The following is a 16,499-nucleotide window of genomic DNA, read 5'->3' as shown; positions in this document are numbered from 1 at the left end:
TAAAGATTTTATTTATTTATTTGACAGAGAGATAGGCAGCCAGTGAGAGAAGGAACACAAGCAGGGGGAGTGGAAGAGGAAGAAGCAGGCTCCCAGCGGAGGAGGGGACTCTGGGATCACGCCCTGGGCCGAAGGCAGACGTTTAATGACTGAGCCACCCAGACGCCCCAGGAGACCAGGGTTCTAGTCCGGATTCTATCACTGAATTGTTATTTTTAATCTGTTATCTCTTCTGTAAAAATAAAAATAAAAATACCTGGTTCTAGCCACTAAGTACAACTATAAAAATCAAATGAGATGTATGTGAAAGTATTCTGAAAACGGAAGTCTGATCCTATCAGATGTGTTTTTCTCTATATATTTATATACTTGATTATTCCAAAAGGATGAGATGGCTTTCAATAAAACTAAATTCATTAAAACAAGAAGAGGAAGCTACAAGTCAAGTAACTGATGTGGCCCTACCACAGAGATTCTACCAGAAAGTCTAGAGGAAGAAGAGAATACAATTAAACATAAACTGAGCCAAGATTCTGAGTAGCCAAAGTAAAGAGGAAAACATCATGGGTTATAGTTATATTTAGCGAGACAAAAAATTCAAGTTCAAAATGATAGACACATGTGTTTCTACCTTAGAACAGAATTCCTCAAATAAGACTTTATCAGGAACAGTGAACCAAGTAATGGACAGAACTACTAACAGCATTTAAAACTTAAAAAAATAACCAATTTATGAAAGGAATACAAACTGGTGCAGAGACTGGGAAGAGAAATTGGGCAGGATGTGCTTTGATTCAACAATTCCACTCTTTGGATGCTATCCCACTGAGACCCTACTACATATATAAGACTGTTCACATGTCACAGTGTTTGAAACAGAAATGTCTTAAATGTTCATCAGTGTGTGGGGGCAGGGAAGAAATATTTAAGGGGGAGGGAATGTTTAAATAAAAGTTATATTTATACAATGTATATATATATATATCTGTATAGAATGAAAAAGAATGGATAGATAACATACTAAACTTTTAACTGCTGGGGAGAGATGAAAAGGATTCTAAGTTAAGAAATATATAATGTTGTATATATTTAAGTAGTCATTATATTGATTCTTAATGACAATCAAGAACATGTTACATCACTTCCGTCAAGGCTCTATGTGTGAATAAGGGATAAAGATAATGCAATAAAGCTTTAAAAATCTGAAAGGATTAACCTTTTAAAACTAGCAATTTTTAGTTGCTGGGAAAGAGTGGTGTGTCAAAATAAACATACACATTTCTAAATTTCACTTCCCTATTTGAGATTCTGATATGCCTATTTCCAAAAGAGCATGCTTTCTCCTGCAAGTGAGAATCCCTGCAATAACTGAATCACTTGTCACCAATGGAAGTATTCTGTATCCCTCAGGTTTCTGTTGAGGCAGGGGAAAAGTAAAGTTCATGCATCAATGTCTTAGCATGCACACATCTGGAATAACTCAAATTATTTGGATATAAGGCTAAAAATGCACATATCCATGTCCATAGATAGTACCTGTTTATGTCTGTCAACAAAGAATTCAAGAAGGAAAAAGGGGACTGAACTCCAGTAAGCAGAGAGTGGACAAAAAGCTTAGTCAAAAATGCCATCTTTCTGCTCACTTTCAAAGTTTCAGCTTTGGGAGAGCTAAAAAGTCTGGTACCTGGGAATCTGTTTTTAATATAGTTAGAATGCAAATTAGTTATGTAAAACCAAGGTTGAGCTGTACTGTGAAAACTATTAACTTGGGAGTCAAACTTTTATACACATTCCTGGCACAGACCACCCCAGGGTATTAGAAAATTAATGCAACAAGGGAGTGTCAATGTGTACATTTAATTTGTAATAAAGAGGAAAGAGGGGGAAAACTATATAAAGGGAAGTACTGGATTTAATGAACAAATCAAAATGAAGAAATCTATGTAAGAGGCACTCTGGGAGTCAAAAGGCATTGGGAACAGAGAGAAAAACATACCATTCACACAAATGCCTCTGATCAAACAAAAGCAGAACTGGAAAGACTGTTAACAGATTTGGGTGAAAAATAAGAAGAGAGACCTAAGTGTCAGATAGGAACAAGACAGAAATGGAAACTTTGATAATTTTGCACAAAAAATCTTTGCTTTCTGGGGGCCAATTTCAGCAGTCCGTATGTTTATGTTAACCATAATTCACTATATTACCTTTTATATTAAAAAGAATAATTGAATGTGCTGGTAGACTGCAACCAAGCCTCTCAACCCCTACCACAAAACATTAAATATGATTTTAAAATGCTACTTTTAGAAGGGAAGATGAATTAATAAAATAGATGAATAGCGAGACCATTTTTGTCCTTAAACATCATCAAAGAATGGTTATCTTATCTGAAAAATTATGTCCTTTATTAACATCATATATTACACAAGGACTGAAATCTAGAGTTTCAAGCAGTGGTTCAAAAAACTTCCAAGACTCTCCTGGCATCCGCACAAAACAAAGGACCACCTAAAGGGCTAATATGCTTGAGCAATCCTAACAAAAACCCTGAAAAAAGAAAATACTTCTGTTACAGAACTTTACATACTGAACAGTAAAGGAAATATAATAATGGTATCCAAGACTGAGAAAAGGGTTGGCACTTGTAGGAGTCCTTTAAAGAGAATGCAGCCATTAGTTTTTTTTTAATCTCACTTTCCAAAGCAGAAATATCTTTTACTCACTATACTGTCCACTGCTAGTTTGGTAAATCGGAGTTGGCACCGTTACAGTGGTGATGGCAGGTGCTGAAGTCTCCTCTTCAGACTTCTCTTCTTCAATCCTTGGCACTCCTGGTGCATCTGAAGATAAGTCATTCAAAATTTTCCTAGAAAAATAGAAAACTGTATTAACTAAAATGAAAACAACACTTATTGGCTAAATATACATAATAGGAAAAGAAAATGGGCAGAAAGGTGCTAGTGCTTAGGACAGCAGTTTAAAGATTGTATTTATTTGAGAAAAAGAGAGTGTGCGTGTGTGGGCGGGAAAGGAGCAGAGGGAGAGGGACAACCAGACTCGGTGCTGAGTGTGGAGCCCCAAGCAGGGCTCAATCTCACGACCCTGAGATCATGACCTGAGCTGAAATCAAGAGTTGGAGGCTTAACTGACTGAGCCACCCAGGTGCCCCAGGACAGCAGTTTAAAATGTAAGAACAAGAATAAGCCATACATGGATGAGAGATCTGTATGTCAAAATGAAATCATATGAGGACTAGGGAAAAAAAAAAAAGATGAATTTCTCTTTATTCTGGATGAAAAGGCAGGCTGTGATTGGAAATCTAGGTGTAAGCAGAGATTGACTACAGAAAAAAAATTCTTTCGCAGGGCAAAGAACACCAAAAACAAAGTTAAAAGATGACCAACAATACTAGAAGAAAATGTTTACATATATTACAGATAAAGGGCCAATATCCTCAATATATAAAGAACTCGTAAAAATTTAGGATAAATAAATAAATAAAGACCAAAAACCTGATTTTAAACTTCTCAACTCTCAGATTGGTAAAAAGTAAAAAAAAAAAAAAAAAAAAAAAAAAAAAAGTCTAACAATACATTCTGTTAGCAAAGCTGTGAGAAAACAGACACTCTCACAGTTGTGAGTATAAAATTGGCACAACCCTTAAGGAACGAATTTGGTGACATGTAACAAAACTATATGTTTACACAGTAATCTTACTTCCAGGAATTTACCCTTAAGATATACTTAACTACAGTACAAAAATACACGTCAGGTTATTCATAGTAGCATTGTTTGTAACTGCAAACTACTGGAAACAACCTATATGCCTCTACATAGGAGAGTGGCTGAATAAACTACAGTTCATCCAGATAATGGGTATAGCATGGTACCTTTTTTATAAGAAAGAAAGTGAAATAATATATATGTATTTGCTCTTCTATTGAAGAAGAAACTCGGAAAAGGATAAACCAGATGGAGTTTAATGAGATTACTTAAATCTACTGGGGTTGGTAAGAAAGAAGTAAAAAAAGAAAAAATTGGGAGGGGGCATTTCTGAGTGTATTTTTTGGTACAATTCTGACTTTTGAAAGAACCATGTTCATGTTTCACGTATTAAAAAATAATATCAACAAGGATGGGGGAAAAATTCTAAAGTGGAATATAAATTAAAAAAATGAACCTTGCCATATTTCAAATGAGTAACATAATCACAAAAGAGGGGGGAAAAAACCCAACCCAAGTAATTTCTGATATCTTAAACATCTAATAAACCACTATGAATTAATAACTTAGCTTCAACAGTCTACCCAAACCCTGCCCCTTTATGTTGCTATAGTCACAATTACATTTTCATACACTGCGTGCTCATTAATAAATTCATAATTATTGTTTTATGCATTTGTCTTTCAAATCATATAGAAAAAAAGAAGGGTTTCAAAGCAAAGTATTTTAAAACTGGCTTTTATATTTACTCATGTAATTACCTTTATTGGAATTGTAGAAAATATTCTATTATCTCTTTCAATATTTCTTTTGGCCCAATTTCCCCTCTGTAAATTCTATAAATGCCTCTTCTACTGGAGCACCTCACTCTATTCCCCATAACTTTTCACCTGTCTTTCCCATGTCTTTCCCATTTTCTCCATATTTCTGTTCTCTATTCTGAGTTACTTTTTTGGTTCCCTTCCAGTTTACCAATTCTCTCATCAGCTACTAGTATCTAGTTTATCCCATTAACTGCCAATTGTTTTTAATTCCACTAATTGTATATCTCAATTCTCAGACCTGTTAACTCATTTCTTTTCCACATCTGCTTGTTTTCATTTAGTAAACTCCTATTCTTATCATAAGGATGATTGTCTCTCCCTTATCTCTTTGCGAATGAGAAACAACTATTTTAAACAGCTTATAATAGACTGACAGTGGGTCAAAAGATCAATTCTGGGGGGCGCCTGGATGGCTCAGTTGGTTGAGTGTCCAACTCTCAGTTTTGGCTCAAGTCATGATCTCATGGGTCATGGGATGGAGGCCTGCATGGGGCTCTGCACTCAGTGGGGAGTCTGCTTTAAGATTCTCTTCCTCTGCCCCTTCCCCATGCGTGCGCTCTTTTTCTCAAATAAATAAATCTAAAAATAAAAAAAGGATCATACTCTGGCATCACTGCTCTAGAGCATCATTTCAAACTGCAGCACTGAAAAGCACTTGAAGAGCATGTCAAAACAGATTCCTGGGTCCCCACCCCACAGATTCTAATTCATTAGGTATGGGGTAGGGGCCTGAGAATTTGCACTTCTAACCAGATTCTGATTTGCCAGTGTGGTCTCTGGACCACATTTTGAGTAGTACTGGTCCTCAGTGCAACATTTTTCAAACTTAGGTCACCACCCATATGTACGCCATGAGAAAAGTTATGTATGTTGCAACCAAAGTAAAACAAAAAAACAGCAGAACATCACACATGATAAGGGTGAGTACTGCTGTATATTTTGCTTCAGATGCCTATATATAGGTAGATACATGTGTGTACCTGTATATATGCCTATAGATATAGGTATATATAAATGAATATGGATAATTGTATGTATATACAGAGAAAAATGTAAAGATATATTTCTTATTGTGGACTGTGGTAAAAAATAAAAGTTTAAAAGCTACTACCTAGACCTGCAAATAAATCTTCTCTTTTGCATGAAGCCAGTGATCATTTCTTGTCTCCTCTTTCTAGTATCTAATATTGTTGTTCCAGACCATCTAGGTCATTCTTGTGTCTTAGACAAACATTTCACTTTCTCTTACAGTATATTCCAGATGTGGTCTGAGCTGTGGGATTAATTCCCTCCCTTAATCTAGACAATGGGTTTTTACCAATGTAGCCTTACGGTATACTGGCTTTTTTGGCAACCATATATATATATATCTCTTACTGATAATTAAAAGAATATAATTATCTTTTAGAAATGAATTCTTAATCCAGAATCTTGTACTTAAAGAACTGGTTTTATTTTAAACTCAATTTCAGAAATTTTATAATTATCACCAAGAATTGATAGTGTTTCCCTTGGCTGCTATGATCTTTCAAAGTACTTATTCTCACATCCATTAGGGCACTTCTCAAGCTCTGTCACCTGCAAATCTGGTAAGTATGGCTTGTATGTTTTTCAGGTGAACTGCTGGTAAAAATACCAAGCCAGGAGAGACCAAGTGAGAGCCCTTCAAGAACTTTCTCTGGGTATAATTTAATCACTATAAAACTGGGTGTATCAATTAATCCCCATTTCTCCAACCTTACAAGCATATCATAAGAATTCTGTTAAAAATCTTGTTATAGTCAAGACACAAAAGCTAGGTTTCAAGAATTTATAAGCCTAAAATGAAATAATGATACATAATGATTTTAAGGGAAGATGTATTATCTTTCATGAATGTAACTCATATCTGTGGTCTCAGGCATCTTCTGATTACAAATTAAGGTGTTACTATTTAAATGATCCTTGCTAGGATATAGGTTATAACAAGAGATCTTTTTCAGCATAAAGCTCTTATTTTGCTTTATGTTTTTAATACTCCATTTATTTAGAGAGAAAAAGAGCACTGAGCGGGTGAAGGGGCAGAGGGAAAGGGAGAGAATCTTAAGCAGACTCCATGCAGAGTGTGGAGCCTGATGCGGGGCTTGGTCTCTTGACCCTGAGATCATGACCTGAGATGAAATCAAGAGTCGGGCAGGACACTTAACTGACTGAGCCACACAGGTGCCCTAAAGCTCTTATTTTATAAGGTCTACAACTAGAACTTACAGAACTTATTTACAACTATTTGCCTGGAATTTATATACAGAGAAACCTTGTGGCTTGTTAACACCTGGCTGGATCTGCTTCAGGATCAAAAGTGTTAAAAACTAACATGAGATACAAAGTTCAAATCTAAAACTAGCTGTATTAAAAAAAGAAAAGAAATTATGAGTGTAAATGCATACAACACATATTTGGCAACAAAATTTCTTAAGATCTCAAAATCAGTTTATCGATACTTATTTAGGATCCTTCCATTTAATTGTGATAAGAGAAAAGGTCTAGCTTAGTAGCCAAATGGAAAAAAATTTTAACCATCCCTTTGAAAAATAAAAATAACTTAAGCTAATAACAAGAAAAAATATTAGAAGTTTGAAATAAGCTTACGAATATTTATGGAATTGGTCTTCCTGGAGATATTTAGCATGAAGCCAATTTCTACATATAAAAAAATGGTTTTTGGTACATCTTGGAGGCAAGTCATGGACTAGGCAACCTCTACAGCTGAACACAAAGACTATAGTAAGGTGCCCCTAAAATTAGGGGATATCAGCAAAGTATCACCCTGAAACACATATTAAATTAATAAACAGTTATCTACTAAGTACCATGGCATGAGAAACGATTTGCAAATGTGCTGTTAAGTAGATAAATAGTGTAGTGTCAGAACTGACAAATAACTAGAAATGCTATAACTTAATGAAATATATTCCAAACTTTTTAACAGAAAAGCAGCAGCTGTCACAGTCTACAAAAACAGAAGCAGAAAAAAAAAAAATCACTGTTGATACAGGACTTATTCTGTATTATAAACTTCAACTTGAGAGAAAGAAGTACCTCAAGATGAAGAGAAGTAATTTCTGTGGTCCCGAATTGAGCACCTAATTGGTCTTCTGACATCCTTTCACTTGTAACTACCTAAGGCTTCCTGACATCTTTGATTCTAAATTCTTTTAACTATTAAATTCCATACCTGTAGGAAGGTCTCCTTGAAAGAATTTCTCTTCGTTTTTGGGAATCAGTTACACTATCCACTGACTCCTGTGAATCTTCACTTTCTGCAATAGTTGAAATCTGAAAATAAAGAAGAACTTTATCTTGATAATTGAGTTTAGTTTCCATAAAATTTTTGTGAATTTTGAGAAAAAGTGAAATATAGAAGGACATATATAAGCCTTACACAAGATTCGGTAGAAAAAAGTCAATTTTTATGGGAGACGACCACACCAATCACATTCCTTTCCCCTTTACTTATCCTTTAGAAGTCAGAGGGCCTAAAATTTTTTTGTCAAAACTAAATTTTTGTGATATCCAAATTCAGTTTTACTTCTTTCAGGACTTCACATAACCAATCTTGAATGCATCAATATTACCGCCAGTTGTTTTCTTACAATTGTTAGAACAAAACTACCAAGTAAAATAAGGTTTCTGACATGAAGGAGGAATAAATGAGCACATATTTGGTCGGAAGTCTACAGAGTGACTATACAAATATTTTCTTATGCTCTTAAACACTTATGAATATATTTACAACTGTATAAATAACGATTGGTGATCCCCCACCATGTTCCAGATGGTTGTTTCTAGCAAGTTTAGTCTACATATAGACTTTCCAAGTTGGCATTCTACAATTTTTATTAAGCAAAAACTCAAGGTAAAGAACTGTGCATTTCTGGAAAAGTATCTCTGGACTGAAAAGTAATAAAGATAAGCTGAACAAAGATTTTTACATGGGATAATAATAATAATAGCAACTAGCATTTATTGAGAACTTACTACGTGCCCGGTACTATGCTAAAGCACATACGTGTATTACATTACTTAATACTAATAGAGTAATATCAGGTACTAGACAAGTACAATTATTATATCCACTTTGTAGATGTAAGGACGAAGGCACAAAGAGGTTAAGTCACTCACCCAAGTCACAAAGCTAGGAAGTAGTGGAGCCACTATCAATAGTTGGCATCTCAGTTTTAGACATTCTTACCAGCATTAAAATCCTGTTGGTTCCAATCTCAAACCAGTTTTGTCAGAAGCAGCAACCCAGAGGTGTTTTTAGACCATTTTTAGACTAGAAGTTCACTCATCCGGGCAAGCCTGCCTGTCAAATTTATACCATGAAGCTTCTCTAGTCTAATCAGCAGAAGCCTTCTCCTCTTTCCTGAACTAGGTGTGCATGATGCTGTCAGAGTAAGAATTAGATTTAATGAAGGCAAGAGTCTGTGTGGTTCAGCTACATGTCAAAATTTAGGGCTATGGCAAGAAGAAAAAACATATTCAGAGGAACGTGAGGAATCCCACAGGGACTCGTATGTGGCCTGAGCCTATGAGTTCTGGAGAGTCAGGACTCATTTTGACACGGCACTTTGTAAAAGGCACTCACTCTAAAATGAAATTAGGTAAATCTAGTCCTGCTTCACAAAATACCTACAATAAAGTAACGTGCCCCACCCAAACACTTTAAAGTGTAAGGACTATACTCTTAAAGACCTACACATTAACAAGCAACACTTAATGAATCCAGAAAAGACAGATAAAGAGATGTGCAAGGCTGAATTTAGTCTGTGATTCTGTGCGGAGTAATAATGCTACCGTTACTGCCAAAGAAGCACAGAGAACAATTCCCACTAATCTGTAGCTGCTGTAACTGGCCTGCTCAGCGTAGTCCCTGCACAGAAACTCAAGATGTACAGCAGATGAGGAGCTATGAAAAACCTTAGCAGAGCATCAGAATTTCAAGGAATAACAAGACTGCACTCAAAGTACTATGACAAGTGTTTACCTTCATAGTACTTCTCAGAACCTCAGTTCCTCTGTTGTTCTTTGCCTCTTTTGCATGACCCTTATCCTTACAACCTTTTTTTTAAGGACAGATAGTGACTTAGGCATACTCTTCCAAAGTTGAAAGTCATCAAAATAATAATTTTAAAACATTCTATATAAACTACCCACAGGGCAGTTTTGAAATGAAATAAATTAAAGTTGCTTTTTAATATATGGCCTTTGATTTTTTTTTTCTTTTTCCAAACTCAGTGGATATACTGCTCTTAGTAGGAAAAAAAGCCTCCTTTCCTCTGATCTGAAAGATTTTGTGATTTCAGATAGAAGGAATTAACTTGTCACTATGTAGTGACTACAACTATTTCAATGTAAAGGGAATTCAGAATTATTCAATAACACATAACAAATGTAATATTTCCTCTTTGGGAATATTATCCAGGGAGAACTTACGAGCTATGAAGCTATTTCCTATGAACTGCCTACCAAAACAAACAAAACAAAAACAAAATCCAAAGCATACACTGGATCCACATTTCTGAGACTAATAAAAATCATATCAAAAATTCTTTTTATAAATAACAATTATTAATTACATTTTAAAATATATTTAACAGGTATTAAAAATAACCATATAAAAATGATACCCCAATCATAGGTATCACAGACTACCACCACATTCCAGTGGTAGAGACCCTTCCTCTGGTCCTTACCTCCTGTCACCTCTCTCATTAACCCTCTCCTCAGCTCCTTAAATAGGTCTTTAACCGTGGCCACTTAGAAGTTGAGACATTTTCAAAAGCCAAACCACAACTTACAGATGTAAAGTTACAGATCTGTATTTCTCAACTTTCTTTTAGTTTGTTAAAAACCCATACCTCCTGTTTGTAAGGAGGACAATCTTCCCATTTTGAAGTTATCTGAAATTTCAAAATTAAATACACAATGACTAAAACCAAAATAGATGCTTTCTCCAATTATAAACGGTCCCTTTGAAACTTAAGTACTTGTGCACAGTTCAGACTTATGGTTTAGGTACAGTTATTTACTCCCTGGATCAAGAACATTAATAAACGTCTAGAATAATGATTTCCAAATTCTCTTCACCTGCACCTTCCCTACAGACAGGAAAATTTTACATAAGCATATATATTTCCTCTGTAAATTTTAAGTGTTGTTTTTTTAAAAAAAAGTTTTTAAAGAGATAATATAAGTATAAATATTAAAATATATATTTGTAAATTTCTTAAACATAAATCATCTCATTTTTTACAGAGCGAGAATGATGTGATTTAATATGGTTCATTAAAAAAATCACTTAATATTTTGTAACAGTGACTCAAATATCTGATTCTAAGCTTGGGCTTTTTAAAACCTAATTTAGCTGGGGGAGCCTCGGTGGCTCAGTCGTTAAGCATCTGCCTTTGGCTCAGGTCATGATCCCAGAGTCCTGGGATCAAGCCCCACATCAGGCACCTCGCTTAGCGGGGAACCTGCTTCTCCCTCTCCCTCTGCCTGCTGCTCCCCCTACTTGTGCTCGCTGTCAAATAAATAAATAAAATCTTAAAAAAAAAAAAAAAAACAAACCAAACCTGATTTAGCATTTGCTATTGTTGAAAAAGGGAACTCTCGAGAAGTAGATATAAAAGTTAAGTGCATTTCTGACACGCTTACTAAATACAAAATCGTTTCATTTTCATCTACCAATTATACAAACTTTTGATGAGATTTACCTAGTGTATTTTCATCTCCCTGGCTCTCAGTTATTGTATGCTGCTAACAAGTACCTGCTGAAACTCTTGAAGACTTATGAATAGTTTAAAGAATTCAGGGTTCTAAAAGTATACACATTTGAGTTTTGAGCTGACAAATTTATATTGTTTGCAGTGAAAAAAGTATGAAAACATTTCTGAACTTCTTTCAAAATGCTCTCTCCATAGCACAACTCTCTTTCAAAAAGCAGTTACTCTCTTGCATTGTTAAAATGTCACTTTCTTCCAGGATGGTTGAAAGGCATTTCTTTTTTCAAAAATATTATGTTAGGTAAATATCCCTAGCAAATCCTTGCTTACCATCATTAAAAAGACCAGAAACTTTAGAACACTTGTTTCATGTAAAACACAAACAAGTAACTACCCTTATGTTAGACAACTCTTAAATACTTTGCTGCATAATAATCACTGAATCCCTGTTTTGCACACACAGTTTTTATTATTTTCCCATCATATTAAAGTATTGTAAAGATTCTATTAAACGTTTCATCCAACCACTCTCCCTCTTGCTCACTCTATTTGAACCACATCTTTTTACTATACCTTGATATATGAAGCATGTTCTTAATTCTAAGCCTTTTGGACTTGCTTTTACTATTTGCACGGGTTAGCCTCCTGCACTGCCTTCTGGTTTCTGCTCACTGTGTTCCTTGACCACCCTACATAAAACAGAACGCCCTTCCCTCCATATTCTCTATCCCTTTCCCCTGCTTTCATCATCTTCCCAGCACTTATCCTCACCTGACATATTTTATTTTTTCATTGTCTCTCTTCGCTCAAATGTGATCTTCATGAGAATAGAGAAGTATTATTTGTTCATTGCTGTCTTTCATAGCACCTAGAACAGTGACTGGCACATAGCATGTGATCAATAAAAATTCGTTGAAGGAATGAATGTAATAATTTAAGGTAACATAATCCATAAATCCTGACACATTTAAACTGCACTATATTAAAAATGCATTTAAAGCTAACAAATGAAAAGTGAAGATGCCACTGTTAACTTCTATACGTTCGTGTAACTCCCACTATTTTTGCAGGGATTCTCATATAATCTGTAAGATTTGATATACGTAAGGATAAAATTAGGGCACTAAGGTCAAGCCATATATGAAACATTAGTACAGCGTAATTTCTAATATTCTTAGATTAAAAAGTAGAAACACAGGTCCTAATATCTTATTCTCACATCAAGAGAACTGTGTCTTGTACCTTTTGAAAATGATGTTCTAGAATAGTCATATTTTCCCATCTAGAAGTTTGCAGGACCATTTCTCTCCTTGTTTAACACCTCTTCTGATGTAAACTACTTCCTAGTTACTAATATACTAATCCCTCTTAATCAGCTGAAATGACCCTTATATATTCTTCATGGTTTAGGCCCTTTAGAGAAAAAAATATTAAAAAGTTAAAAAATATATTGTGTCTCTATTTGTAGAATTCAGGCTTTCAGTTATAAATATAGCTCACCATGATGGAAAAATGTCCTCTTGAAAGATGAATAAATATTTCTATAAAGTTATCTAACAGCCATACAACCCCCAGGTCCCAATTATTATTGTCACAAAGTAAAGATTAAAATTAAAAATATAATTGACAATTAAATATCACATATTATGACCAAAAATTAAAATCTTAGCAAGTTTGGTAATTTTGGTGTATTCTTTATAGAAAGGCCTCCTACTCTAAGTGAAAAAGAGAAAGTAAGGATTAATGTAAGATCTGGAATCTAGGTTTCCTGACTAGCAGGTCGGGTTCTTTCTACTATCACCAAGAAGAAAATGAGTGGGGAATTAGTAATGGCACAGTATGGAAAATAATAAGGTAGCACTCAATGAAATAAAAACTGAGGCAAAGGACAGGAGACTACTGGTCAGTAGTGTGATTCCACAGAAATGTCAAATTCTTCAGTTTTCACCGGGACAACACTGTCTCCATCTTGGTAACAAATTCCATTCCCAGTATCTTTCAGTACGGAAGTTCATACATGTTGATATTTTTACATGAAAACATTTTTTTTTTATCTTCCACATAAGTGTCCAAGCAAACCAAAAGCATAAGAACAGAAAGAAGTAGAGGTGGGTAACAACGGCTCAAGGACTCAATAGTATAATATGGCTGACTAAATAGAATATATGCCCTTTGAGGACATTAGTAGAATGCTTCCAGGGCAAAGGAAGCACTTCTCCCCTCTACAAATATCAATCAGTCTAGCTACCATACTCAATCAAGGAAAACACAACAGCTCTCATCCACAGGACGACAGCAAGGATAGTAAAGAGCAATCAAAGCTACATGGTATAATAAATGGCTGAAGACAAATAGATATTTGTTTAGTCTGGATTTTTTTTTTTTTTTTTAAAGTAGGAAAGGTGCCGGAGATGAGGAAGAGGAAGTGGTCAAAAAGGAAAAGAATTAAATTTGCTTAGTTAATTTCTGAGGATGGACTGGGACTACTCAGTAGAAGTTTTAGAAAGGTGTATTCTGGCTCACCACAGGAAAGAGCAGTTCAGCAATTAACCCTCTATAAATTGGTTACCTCAGGAGATAGGGCTTCCTTTTGCTACAGTGTTCAAGTAATGCTGGACTACCATTTGGAGGAGAGGAGAAAAGATATACAGCGAAAGTAAGCAATACACTAAGGGCTGGGAAGGTAAAAAGTTTGGCCTAGACCTAGAATATCTCTAAGATCCTTATGCAAACCTTAAATTGCATGTTTATAGAAGGTTAACAACATAAAGAATAATTTCTCACCTTCCTTTCTAAAAATAGTTCTTTCCAAATCTAGGACCTAGGACTCACCTGAGTTCCGGAGAAAAGTCTTTTTAAGTCCTTACAGGAAGACTGTGAAGCAAAAAATATGAAATGGGAGGCTGGGGTTATGGCCTACTTGAATGAACGTTCAAGTCTTTTTTTTTCTCTTTCAATAAGCTCACTGCAAAGATGTTTATTGCTCTAGGTTCCCTATAGTTTAGTAGAGTAGTCACCTTCATTCAGAGCTCTATGCGCTTTTAATCCCTCTGGATTCAATTCAAAAGAACGATCTCTCCAAAGAATAAGATAACATGCGCAGTGTAATCTCTGAATATATCATTATTTCGAAGTTATATACTCTAACTTACACCCCTAGACATAGCTGGTTTTAGAATGCTTTCTACGATCTCTAAATTCAAGTTAATATCTTAGGTAAGGTTATTAATTTTGACAAGGGCTTATTTTTTCCAATTACATGTTTAGAAAATAATTACGAAGTTATTTTTGTATCTCAATTTTCCTGAACTAAGGTATATCAGCCTTAGTCTTTCCCAAACGTTTCCACTTTATCCCATGTACTTAATGATTTTCCCCAATCAATTCTTTTTCTTCTGTAGCTTAAGAAAAAGTCTTTTTCTTATGTCTGTTCTTGTGTATGTATATTCCTACACATAAGGTGACTATATAGATGCAGCATATTCCTTTACTGTAAAGTAAAATAAACTCTGAACTAGGTATGTTCCTATTTCCATAACTAATGAAAGGAGAGAGATATGACTATAAATGACAGTTATGAAAGTAGATGCAGAACTTTTTTATACACATACCTGAACTGTCTGGACTTGTGGAGACTGAATAACTGATGGCTGGGCCGCCTGAATAACGCCATGGACTTGAACTGTCTGCCCATTGGGCAGCTGTACTAAAGTTACGGTGGGAGCAGATGATGTTGCATGAGCTGCTGGCATAGATACCTATGGTGTTGAACATGGAAAAAAATTACCATCACAGATACCTCCTTGAGAGTAGTCATGTTCAATATGAAGCAACTTTTTAGCAGGAAAAAGATGACTTTTCTGCTAGACAAGTATTTCATTGGTGTGAAAGAAACTAATGATTACATTTAATATTCTTAAAAAAGAAACAAACTATAAATGCCCCCTCCCTTACAAATCCTTCCACATGACAAAAAACTATTTTAATGTAAAATTAATTCAGACTTCCTCTGAATACTAAATACACTTTAATTGTACAGTGCTTTACATTTTCCTACCTGCTTTCATGTCCAGTTTCTCATTTTGCTCTTCGAAGAAATCAAGACTGGATAATAACGATTATCTCCATTTCAGAGACAGAAATATCAAGTGCTCAAGAGATTAAGTAACTTACCAAGGTCAAGATATATGCTAGCTTTGAAGAAATATAAAAATCTTCAGAATATTATGTGTTAAATAAGCCATATTCTAAAATATAATCGCTCTCAAACTTAGGCAAAACTTAGCTAAGTCTAGAACAAATATACATCCTAAAATATACAGCATAGTTTTCTCTTTTAAATGACTTACAAGGATGCCTTTTATTAGTGAGAAAATATTAATATGTATTATAAACTGAGAATTTCTACCCCCCCAAATCAAACTGATATTATAGTTGGTATCTTAAGGATTTATTTCCTTTTAAAGGAATAGAAGAGCAGAGTTGAGGGAATGTAAGAGATACTGATTTTCTCCTGAGGCACAAAGGGCAATTTTAATGAATCAATATCCAGGTCCAAAGGGCTCTTATGTTATATATGCATAGTATTTATTGTTCCTATGCTTGCACACATTCAGGGGTTCAGTGTTTTTTGCTCATTTGGTAAACAGTGATTGGGGACCCAAGTGCTAGGAGCAATGTCAGAACTGAAACTATAAACATAAAGGAAATTATTGGGGTACATGTGTGAAGGCATGGGGAAAAGAACACAAATAAATATAATCCAGTGAAGTAATGAGGCTTGCCAAGAGAAAAATACACACACTGAGGAAAGCTACGTAACCTCACCTAAAAAGGAGGGCAGGGAAGAATGTGAATTTGAAATAAAGATTACAAATTAGGCATATTTTTGACTCCCAGGGGAGAGGCACAGAATTTCAGGGAAGGAGGGATAAATAACAGTCAGTACTACTGGACCATGTAAGTGTGTTACTGTATGAATGCAGGAACTGGGGCAAAATAAAACTGTAACACAACTAGGCAGGGGCTAAATGAGTTAGTCATGAAAAACCATATATATGTCACATTAAAGAAGCTGCACTTTATCCTCAGGAGCTTGGGAAAGGCCCTGAAGGGCTTTTGAACTCTGGAATATCACATGCAGTGGTGGTATGAAAAACATTTACTTCAGAGAAAGAACAAAGTGGAG

At 35.1% G+C, this 16,499-nt stretch overlaps 2 protein-coding genes across 17 annotated transcripts in view; one reads left to right on the top strand and one right to left on the bottom strand.

The window, feature by feature from the left end:
- Nucleotides 1–16,499, bottom strand: part of CREB1 (cAMP responsive element binding protein 1) — a 60,042-nt gene that overhangs the window by 21,047 nt on the left and 22,496 nt on the right. For 2 of the 4 annotated variants that reach the window (XR_007188466.2, XM_044381220.3), the window contains exons 3-6: nt 14,923–15,069; nt 14,144–14,185; nt 7,762–7,862; nt 2,724–2,866 (exon numbers count right to left, since the gene is read on the bottom strand). Coding sequence is in view for 2 of the 4 variants with exons in the window: in XM_044381220.3 (XP_044237155.1) it covers nt 2,724–2,866; nt 7,762–7,862; nt 14,144–14,185; nt 14,923–15,069 (433 nt within the window). In the remaining 2 variants the exon portion in view is untranslated. The remainder of the gene's footprint in view (nt 1–2,723; nt 2,867–7,761; nt 7,863–14,143; nt 14,186–14,922; nt 15,070–16,499) is intronic. The other 2 variants (XR_007188467.2, XM_048214280.2) reach the window with 1 other exon arrangement.
- METTL21A (methyltransferase 21A, HSPA lysine) overlaps nt 1–16,499 on the top strand; it is a 64,661-nt gene that overhangs the window by 38,037 nt on the left and 10,125 nt on the right. For 3 of the 13 annotated variants that reach the window (XR_003314077.3, XM_026492088.4, XM_057304361.1), the window contains exon 4: nt 6,163–6,229. The exons of 7 other annotated variants lie outside the window; for them this stretch is intronic. Coding sequence is in view for 5 of the 6 variants with exons in the window: in XM_026492088.4 (XP_026347873.1) it covers nt 6,163–6,229 (67 nt within the window). In the remaining variant the exon portion in view is untranslated. Of the gene's footprint in view, nt 1–27; nt 2,739–6,162; nt 6,230–16,499 lie in introns of those variants that run through there. 3 more of the 13 variants (XM_057304356.1, XM_057304368.1, XM_057304373.1) reach the window with 2 other exon arrangements.

Source organism: Ursus arctos, unplaced genomic scaffold (genome assembly GCF_023065955.2).
Source record: "Ursus arctos isolate Adak ecotype North America unplaced genomic scaffold, UrsArc2.0 scaffold_1, whole genome shotgun sequence".
Taxonomy (NCBI): domain Eukaryota; kingdom Metazoa; phylum Chordata; class Mammalia; order Carnivora; family Ursidae; genus Ursus; species Ursus arctos.
The sequence above is the reverse complement of the archived record's forward strand: the minus strand, read 5'-3'. Positions and strand labels throughout refer to the sequence as shown.